The 11,257-nt window shown below is 42.7% G+C and overlaps 1 protein-coding gene across 1 annotated transcript; it reads left to right on the top strand.

Annotated features, from left to right (window-relative positions):
• Positions 1-353: 353 nt before the first annotated feature.
• Positions 354-1,736, top strand: LOC310873870 (caspase recruitment domain-containing protein 8-like; the record flags this gene model as incomplete). Its single annotated transcript, XM_083786425.1, has 1 exon — positions 354-1,736. One exon carries the CDS (start codon positions 354-356, stop codon positions 1,734-1,736), a length of 1,383 nt encoding a protein of 460 aa, XP_083642551.1.
• Between the last annotated feature and the right edge of the window lie 9,521 nt (positions 1,737-11,257).

Raw genomic sequence — 11,257 nt, 5'->3', positions numbered from 1 at the left:
CGAGGTGCAGTCAGACAGACAGACAGACAGACAGACAGACGGGGAGGGGCCTGTTCTCTGCTGCCTGAGTCACGGAACCCAAGGCTCTGCACGGCCCGACCAATCAGCATACATTTTAGGCCCTGCCCGAAAACGTCGGGTCGGGTTCGGGCAGAAATTGACAACTCTACTGGCAACGCATGTTATAACATCGGCCAAAGAGTCAGGACTCAGCCAGCAGTCAGTTAGAAAGGATGTTACAACTGTATGAGCTGACGATGTGGAAAAGTCTTGGGTTCATCTTTGTCTAATTACTGATTTTATTTTCCCTTTCTCTATATTCTCTGTAGGGTACTATGCCTTTGCATGGCGAGATGGAAGAATGTCCTGTTACAGAGACACTGTCCTCTGTGGAAGTTCATGCTGTTACAGAGTCACTGTCCTATCTGGACATCCAAGATGAAACTGAGCTAAGTTCATGCTTCAGTGGTTTGAGGATAGAAGAATCCGTCTCCCCGCCTCGTTCTCACAGCTTACCCTCACTGAGCCAAATCAAGACCGGTTTCAGAGCAAAGCGCTCCCACAGTGTAAACGATGTCACACTACTACTGGACAATACACAGACATTTACACCCGACATCGTTCTTGTGGAAAACAAGGAACACTACAGGTTCCACTGCACCCACGCAGGACTGTTCCGATGCAGCGTGACCGGCCTGGGGCTTAAGATGGAGACGGAGGGAGAGGTGACTTACAGGACAGTCCCGTGGCGCTGGGGCCTTCTGTCCCAGCTGAGCAAGAGGCCCGCAGGACCACTGTTTGACATCAAAGCGTCTCAGGGGTCCATGTGTCAGTTGCAATTCCCACACTGTGAGATCCTCTCCACGGGTGGAGGCAAGTCCTTGTCTGTTGTCCATGTGGGGGATGATGACGGCTTTGAGCTGATCAAACCCTGTGTGATCACAGAAACTCATGTTATCATAGATGTGACTGGGTTGTCTTTATTTGGTATCATCATGGAGATGCTGTATGGGCCCAGTCCTATCCAGGCACTGGTGTCACTGTTTTATACACCACCGATGGAGGATGATGATGACCCCATGTCAACCCTGAATGTACTGCTGCTACCCAGCAATGTGGTGCTGAGTGACGTGAAGAAGGAAAGGAAGGAGATGCACGGAGAAGAGATTTACATCGAAAAGCCTCCCTGCGTACTAATCCCAAAGAAGAAATATACCCTCTCCACCTCGCAACGGGATGATGCCGTCGTAATTGAACCACACAGAGCAGGCTTTGAAGTTGATGAATCGTGCTATCACAATTACATCTCGACGTTTCAAGTGACTTTAGAGAAAAGGATGAAGATGGTCAAGCTGCTTCTAAGAGACTGCGACACCTCTGTCTGTGCGTGGGAAAGCTGCGTGAACTTCTCAGCTCCCGCCGTGAGAAGACAACAGAGCCGACGCGTTCAGCGCACACCGAGTCTCGCGGCAGAAGACAGACTGTTTTCCGTGCGGGATAGCTTCATCGACAGCATTTCGGACGCCAGTCTCAACGTTCTCCTGGACAGACTCTATGCCAAGGAGGTGTTAACCGAAGCTGAGCGGGAGGCGGCCGCCGGGGAGAAGAGGAGAAATGTCAAGGCACGTATTGTCATCGACACAGTGAGGCACAAAGGACCTGATGTGAGTTCTACAATGATAGTGCTTCTCTGTGATCTGGACAACTGCCTCTCTAAACATCTTGGGTTGATGTAGAACTGGACTGGTCCTTAACCCGGCCTAGAACACTGAACGCGGGTGAATTTCATCCGGACAATTATATTTCTGTCATTTTCTTAATGTTGCTGATGTCTGAGGTGGGTGGGTCTTTCAGTACCTTCATGATGCTCAGTGACATCATGGAAGCTAGGTTTGTTTCCCTGCCCACATCCCTGTTTTTTTCTACAGGGATGTCCGGGTGAATTTGACCCGTGTTTAGTGATATAGAGAAAAATCCCATACACCCACACTGGACTTTTTTCTTCACTGGACTTCACTGGACCATTCTCACAGGAATGGGTGGACCAAAGGAGAATGTTGAGATGTGATCTGTATTGTATTTATATGTAAACCCTTATACTGAAGTGCCACACCGGAAGTACCGGATATGCCTGTTGCCCAATGTGTATATAATGACGATAAAGACACTCAAGAACAAGCTCATCGATACAAACGGTACGACATTCAACATTGAGGACAGATTGTTTTATTTAAACACTGTAGAGAAAATTTCTGATGTTGATGAATGTCATGGGTGCTATGATATCAACACGTGGCATGAAATTCTAGTTCTGGGTGCCTGCCATGCAATGGCAGAAACACAGGTTGAAATCCGAAACACATACTTAACTAGAAACAAAATTTCAAGAAATTTTACTGGGTGCCTGAAGCTCGCAAAGTCTGTGCAGCATTTGAGCCACGGACCACCATTTGATGACATTTAGCCTCTCAGAAGGGTCCATTTGGTTACATGTGAGCCAGGTCTCCCCATTGACTTTCAATGAGGTATTTTGTCTTAGTTTATTGCGCATTACGTTGCCACCGACATTCTAATACATGATAACATGCTAACATGTTAATGCTAACATGCTAATGCTAACATGTTAATGCTATCATGCTAACATGCTAACATGCTAATGCGAACATGCTAATGCTAACATGCTAATGCTAACATGCTAACATGCTAATGCTATCATGCTAACATGCTAATGCTAACATGCTAATGCTATCATGCTAACATGCTAATGCTAACATGCTAACATGCTAATGCTAACATGATATCATGTTAACGCTATCATGCTAACATGCTAATGCTAACATGCTAATGCTATCATGCTAACATGCTATTGCTAACATGCTAATGCTAACAGGCTAACATGCTAACATGCTAATGCTAACATGCTAATGCTAACATGCTAACATGCTAATGCTAACATGCTAATGCTAATATGCTAACATGCTAATGCTAAGATGTCTGAGCTGTAAGGGTCCATTTGGTTTCGTTTAAGGGGGCGGCCCGGTTCCGGCGAGCCGCCCTGCTTCTAAAACGGTTGAGAAATGACAGAGTTACGTGTTTCCCCGATTTTCTCCATTGACTTTCAATGTGTGTGTGTGCGTGCACATGTGTGCATGTGCGTTTGTGTGTGCGCGTGTGTGAGAGGTGGTCAACTTGGTCTAAGTGCATGGAAAGTTTCAAGACTTTAGTATGTTGCAAACAAAAGTTATAGCTGTGTAAAGGCCAGCCAATAGGAATACAGAGGGGCTGGGCTTAAGCAATTAAGCCATTACAGCTTGTTCCTCTTGATGGTCTATGTCCATGTACCAAAATTTGAGGCTGTAGCATGTTGTAAACAATAGTTGGAGCTGTGTAAAGGCCAGCCAATAGGAAGACAGGGTTTGTGTGTTTGTGCGTGCGCGTGTGCGTGTGTGTGTGCGCTCAGGGGGGCGGCCCGGTTCTGGCGAGCCACCCCGCGTTTGAAACGGTTGAGAAATGACAGAGTTACGCGTTTCCCAATTGTCTCCATTGACTTTCAATGTGTGTGTGTGTGCGTGCACATGTGTGCATGTGCGTGCGTGTGCGTGCGTGTGTGAGAGGTGGTCAACTTCACCTTGAATCATTAACAATGTATCAATTTCAGCTGGGCAAGTCTATGCAAATGCAACCACTATTGAAAGTTAAAAGCACACTGACTCAATGAGAGAATTTGTTCAGACATACGGTCCGAACAAATTGCTCTATCGCAAAAAGTAAAAGTCAAATGCGATTTTTGTTTTCGCCGTGAGTGACCCGAGACATTAAGGTACGCCGTGTGCGATCGTGGTATTGGTACGATAAAAAACGTGGTTATAAGAGCGAGTTAAGAAATTGTGTTTGTGATGAAAAAATTGCTGACTCATTCAAGCAGTTAACATGAAGTTCTATGACACATTATGATGGTACACCTGTCGCTTTCAGGGCTGTAGTTCACCTACCGTATGTATCTGGGCTGTGGTTGTGACATTGGGTAAAAGAGGACGAGTGTGGCTACAAAATTACCGAAACCCATGCGTGTAAAGTGAATATTTTGGCCGTGAGGACGATTTGTTCGGAGAATTTCGCTACAGTCTTCACATTGGCTTCTCACTCTGACCCACTCTCTCTCTGGCCGTGCGACACTGTGAGTCGAGATTTTTGCTCAGACCACACATACTTTGAACTGCGGTAGCGGGCAAACCGTGCAACGTATTCGAATTCCGTCTGAACCACAACAAAGTCGATGGCCTCGTGTGCTGTTTGAGGTTTCTACGCTGTTTCTATGTAACAGTATGCCAGAGTAATGAGGCTCCAAAGTAACGTGTCGTTTTCTGTTTTTACCCGCGTTTCCCCATCGACTTTGCATGGGGCATTTTTCGCGTCGTTTATTGCGAATTACGTCGGCACGGTAACCCGAAACGGAAAGAAAAGCACAAGCACACCATTCCCGGCCGAGCATAGACGTCAAAGTTTCGTGTCTTGATTATTATTGCGATTAAGTATGTGTTGCGGATTTCAACCTGTGTTTCTGCCATTGCATGGCAGGCACCCAGAATAATCAAGACACGAAACTTTGACGTCTATGGCCGGCCGCACGGTTTACCAAAGCCCCACAATATATAGATCGAAACGTGCGGCTCGGCCGGGAATGGTGTGCTTGTGCTTTTCTTTCCGTTTCGGATTACCGTGCCGACGTAATTCGCAATAAACTACGCGAAAAATGCCCCATGCAAAGTCAATGGGGAAACGCGGGAAAAAACAGAAAACGACACGTTACTTTGGAGCCACATTGCTCTGGCATACTGTTACGTAGAAACACGATTTAAACCTCAAACAGCACACGAGGCCATCGACTTTGTTGAGGTTCAGACGGAATTCGAATACGTTGCACGGTTTGCCCGCTATCGCAGTTCTAAGTGTGTGTGGTCTGAGCAAAAATCTCGACTCACAGTGTCGCACGGCCAGAGAGAGAGCGGGTCAGAGGGAGAAGCCAATGTGTTGACTGTAGCAAAATTCTCCGAACAAATCGTCCTCACGGCCAAAATATTAACTTTACACGCATGGGTTTCGGTAATTTTGTAGCCACACTCGTCCTCTTTCACCCAATGTCACAACCACAGCCCAGATTCATACGGTACGTTAACTACAGCCCTGAAAGCGACAGGTGTACCATCATAATGTGTCATACAACTCAATGCAATGTTAAATGCATGAATGAGTCAGCAATTTTTTCATCACAAACACAATTTCTTAACTCGCTCTCATAACCACGTTTTTTATCGTACCAATACCACGATCGCACACGGCGTACCTCAATGTCTCGGGTCACTCACGGCGAAAACAAAAATTGCATTTGACGTTTACTTTTTGCGATAGAGTAATTTGTTCGGACATACGTTCTCTCACTGAGTCAGTGTGGTTTTAACTTTCAATAGTGTTTGCATTCGCTAGGGCTGGGTGCAATAACCGCAATACCGCCATACCGCCGGTATGTAACGCATACCGCGGTATCGGGTTCATTACTGCGTTAAAAAAAATCATTAATAATCATTTATTAAATGATTTTTTTTTTTTATGAAATGAAAGGTGTATCATAATATACAGTGACACTCAGTCAGTCTAATCATGCCAGCAACACAACAACACCAGAGGGAGTTCAAAAAACCATGTGCAACCCAGATTCGGCACAAACAAGGATTGATTGATTGATTGATTGATTGATTGATTGATTAAAATATTTATTAACAGTTTGCAGAATTACACTACATTTCAAGCACAACTCAATACAAAGACTGTTAACTGTGAGTGGACACTTGTTTACAAGAGGGTCCACCTAAATTCATTTCACTCCTATGCCACAAAAATGTGGAACGCCCTACCAACTGTCATTAAGATGTAAATCCCTTGACTCCACCCACCCCTTTCCCCCCTCACTGTATACGTTTCCCCCCTTTTTACCTCCTTTATGATGATTTCCTGTTTTTGGCTTTATAGAAGTGCATAGTGTACAAAATGATATGATGAATTGAAAATGGTGGACCCTCTTGTAAACAAGTGTAATGCTTTATGGCAGGGGTATTCAATTAGATTAGGCCTCCTATGTGACACAGACTGAGTAGAAAGAAACGTGCCATTTTATCATGACTATTAGTGAGGACCTATTATATGAAGATAGGTTCAAAAGTGGTCCTTTAATGATTACCGTCATTATGGTAATCTCACAATTAATATCGCACACACCATACCTGTAACTTTTATTAGCCCTCTTATTATTCCCCCCCCCCCCCCCCCCCCCAAAAAAAATAAAAATAAAAATAAAAATAACCGCGGTAATAAAAATCCCATACCGCCCCAGCCCTAGCATTCGCATAGACTAGCCCTAGCCCAGGTGAAATTGATACTTTGTTAAAGGATAACTTCGCCACTAGTATATGGCCTTTGTCATGCTTTAGTATGATATCCGTTCATGAAAACGAAAAAAATATTTTCATTTGATGAAACCGCTGCGGAGAACAAGTCATGTAATGAGCCGAGGCACGGTAATCTCATTTCCTACAATACCCACAGTGCATTGCGCGACAGACAGACAGGCAGTGAGGCAGCCACCAGGAAGCTGAAAGTTTCTCGTGTTGTTAGCGATAGAAGTAATAATAATAGCTAATATTTAGCGGTAGTAATAGTAACAGCAGTAGTGGTGGTATAGTAGTTAGTAGTCTCTGGTAGTAAGTAATTGCGTAATAGTAGTGATGTTGAACGTGCGCAGAGTCGGACTGGCTTATTATTTGTTATGAAGTACAGATGCAATCCCAGCTGTACTCGAACCACTGTGGGTGTGCAGTGGACATTTCACCAACGCAGATATCTTCCAGTTCGACCGCAATCTAATGGAAGAATTGACGTGGAACATCATCATCATCGAAGCAGAAGTTGCAGAACAGAGGTATGTCGTAGTAAACTAAAGCTGCAATGCTGTGTACATAATGAATGGCGATTGCATTACAGGAGGAGACCACATGCATTTCCTTTCAAAATACATGGTTGTTGTTACACGTGGTTGTTGTTGTGACGTCTATAAATTAATTTGACATACCGAGTGTCTCTGATACAGCTAAAGACCTTTTTTGCAACTGGAACACCCTCCACATAAACGCCACCATTTTTCCTAGCTCTGGTCCATAGCCTCAGAGTAAGCCTATGGACCAGAGTTACATTTTTCCATATCAAGCTGCAAACTACAAACCAAACATAAAAGCATTTAAAACTGGGAAAGCATCTGTATTTGCATTGGCTATTCAGAAATATCAGATATACAAGCTCAGTGCGTCACTTGGTGGAGTTGGCACCATTTGCTATTTTTATTTATTTTTGCTAAAATGAAAAACCTTAGTTACCATATTATTGTCTCATGATTGGTCAGAGGCCCATAATTGCATAATACTTTATTTATTGCAGGAGCTGAGGTCTCGGTGTCTGTCTTCGACTCAAGAGATGGAGAAGTGGCTTTCAAGGAACTCCCAAGTATACAGTATATTATATAGATACAATTTACTTTGTATGTTGCTATTGAACACAATCTGGTTTGATAAATCAATGTGATCTCATTTTCAAATATTAGACATGTACTACTCCTAAGCCTTTACCAATATTGTTGTGCTTTTACTGAAGTACATTTTTAATTCTGGACTTTTACTAGATCCTTCTTCTGGGATTCTTGCACTGTCCGATTTTTGTAATCTGAGTAGGAGGACAAACTTTGCCTGTGTGGCCTTGTTTTTTAAACCTTATGTTACAGTACAATAAAACACATTCACTGACATAAAGTCACACTTATTTCCATTGTGGTCTTGTTTGTATAAACAGACATGTGAATGATTTGTATCACGGTGGCCTTGGATGCAATATCATGACAGTTTGAGCCTCAACGAGTATTAGGAATTGGTCAAAATGTATAAATACCATACGCCTACATGAGATAAAATAAAAACAAACTTGACATCAAATCAACTATCTTTTAATAGTACTGATTTACATAAATCTACAGATATATATAAAAACAGGGGTCTATGGTTGAACTGGAAACTAAGAAACTAGATATAGTCATAGGTCACTGAGGCAATGATGCATCTAGATGATTTTTCTGGGCTTGATTACTGCAATGCACTTTATTCTGGACTGCCAAAGAAAACAACTGACAGATTACAATTTGCGGCACCCAAAGTTTTAACTAAAACTAAGTGTCACAGCATTGGCTTCCGGTTTTTAGGATTGATTTTACAATTATTTTACTTGTTTATAAAGCTCTCAATGGTCTCGCATCTGTGACCTTCTGACCTACATGACTGCCTGCCTAGATATGTCCCAAACCACCCCCTCAGGTCCACACAGCTGGCCTGCTCGATGTGCCTACCGAATGGCAACAAAAAAACACAGTGAAGCAGTTTTCAGCTTCTACGGGCTGATGGCGTGGAACAAACTCCCACTGTACCTTTGACAGGCAGCCTCTAGAATTTTTTAAAGCACAGCGCAAGACCTACTTATACACTGACTCTTGCTTTTAGATTTATTCATGTCCTCACTATTGCATTACTGCCATTTCAATGTTTTATGCCTTGCGTTTCTTTTTTTCACCATTGTTCTGTAAAGCACTTTGAGCTGCATGTCATGAAAGGTGCTATACAAATTGTTTATTTTGATTTACAAATTGTTTGTTTCTAGGGGGCCAAACAAAATACAGCAAATACAGTAATGTGCTTTATGTATAAAGTTTGAGTTGAGTATGTATGGCTCACCATCAGTCCATCAAAGACGTTTTCAGCTTCATCAGCATTCTGTACCCATCTGGGCTGACCTAGTGAAGTGAATGGACACAGGTATAACACTTGAATGTTTACATTGCTAGTCCTGAAACATACAAACGCTCAGAATGAGTGTAGGGAGAGGGCACATGTGGGGCTAGACTCTAGAGTGTCATGTGAGCCATGCCCATGGCTAACTAATACATTGCTTCAGATGGCATGCCATACTGTTTATTATTGAATGGTTGAATGAACACCGAAAAGGTGTAAACTGAAGCCGTGCCTAGCCTCTGACACTTATGTAAACAATACGGTGTGGCGACACACATAAGCACAACACATAAGCTGTAAATACATTGAACACTTACTTCAATCTGAATGTCCCTCTTGGTCCATCGGGCAACTTCCAGTTTAGTTGAGGCATCCTGAACGCATGTTCCCACTTCCCAGTAAAACAGTCAACACTATCTGGGCTTTTTCTGGGCAGAAAAGTTTGTGTGTGACGTACTGGTCCAGGGAAAGCTTATAGCTACTAGCTAGGTCGCTCCAGCAGGCATCAATCCACACATCCACATTGTCCCCGTCAATGCATTCCTTCCTCCGTATATTTCTGGTTCATAATATAATGACCCTAACGCAGATTCTGCCAATATGTATTTAAAATGATCTCGTCCAAAAACTCCCATGGAGTAGCCATAGGCCTACTGACTCTTTGTTTTCGTTTGTTGTGGCGTGGGGTAGCCATATACTGACTAGTTGTTGTTGTGTAGACGAGGATGTCCTTCGCGGCTAGGCTAGCTACGGCAAGCCTACCTGTCCACAGCTCCCTTGTAGTTTCTGATAGCCTACCGAGGGTCTTCCACCTACGTCACTTTGGGACAAATACGTAGGTGGAAGACAGCTTTGAAAGTGCGCCCACGGAGCTACAGACCACCAATGATAATATACCGGGGTATTTTAGCATATATTATGCTAATGATAAAAAACACACAGATAAGGTTTAATAGTGGCGAAGTGGTCCTTTAATGATTCAAGGTCAAGTTGACCACCTCTCAAACACGCGCACACACGAACGCACATGCACGCACATGCACACATGTGCACGCACACACACACATTGAAAGTCAATGGAGATAATAGGGGACAGACATCTTAGCATTAGCATGTTAGCATGATAGCATTAGCATGTTAGCATTAGCATGTTAACATTAGCATGTTAGCATATTAGCATGATAGCATTAGCATGTTATCATGTTAGCATTAGCATGTTAGCATGATATCAATTGCATGTTAGCATTAGCATGTTAGCATGTTAGCATTAGCATGTTAGCATATTAGCATTTGCATGTTAGCATTAGCATGTTATCATGATAGTTTTAGCATGTTAGCATGATAGCATTAGCATGTTAGCATTAGCATGCTAGCATATTAGCATGTTAGCATTAGCATGTTAGCATGATAGCATTAGCATGTTAGCATTAGCATGTTAGCATGTTAGCATTAGCATGCTAGCATGTTAGCATGATAGCATTAGCATGTTAGCATGTTAGCATGATAGCATTAGCATGATAGCATTAGCATGTTAGCATTAGCATGTTAGCATGATAGCATTAGCATGTTAGCAGCATGTTAGCATTTTAGCATGATATCATGTTAGCATTAGCATGTTAGCATTAAAATGTTAGCATGCTAGCATGTTAGCATGTTAGCATTAGCATGTTAGCATTAGGCATGTTAGCATATTAGCATGTTAGCATTAGCATGTTAGCATGATAGCATTAGCATGTTAGCATTAGCATGTTAACATGTTAGCATTAGCATGTTAGCATTAGCATGTTAGCATGTTAGCATTAGAATGTTAGCATGATAGCATTAGCATGATAGCATTAGCATGTTAGCATGTTTGCATGATAGCATTAGCATGTTAGCATTAGCATGTTAGCATTAGCATGTTAGCATTAGCATGTTAGCATTAGCATGTTAGCATTAGCATGTTAGCATTAGCATGCTAGCATGTTAGCATGATAGCATTAGCATGTTAGCATGTTAGCATTAGAATGTTAGCATGATAGCATTAGCATGTTAGCATGATAGCATTAGCATGTTAGCATTAGCATGTTTGCATGATAGCATTAGCATGTTAGCATTAGCATGTTAGCATGTTAGCATTAGCATGTTAGCAGCATGTTAGCATTTTAGCATGATATCATGTTAGCATTAGCATGTTAGCATTAAAATGTTAGCATGCTAGCATGTTGGCATGTTAGTATTAGTATGTTAGCATGTTAGCATTAGAATGTTGGTGGCAACGTAATGCGCAATGAACTAAGACAAAATACCTCATTGAAAGTCAATGGGGAGACCTGGCTCACATGTAACCAAATGGACCCTTCTGAGAGGCTAAATGTCATCAAATGGTGGTCCGTGGC

Source organism: Protomyctophum parallelum (genome assembly GCF_964188405.1).
Source record: "Protomyctophum parallelum genome assembly, chromosome: 1".
Classification (NCBI taxonomy): domain Eukaryota; kingdom Metazoa; phylum Chordata; class Actinopteri; order Myctophiformes; family Myctophidae; genus Protomyctophum; species Protomyctophum parallelum.
The sequence above is the reverse complement of the archived record's forward strand: the minus strand, read 5'-3'. Positions and strand labels throughout refer to the sequence as shown.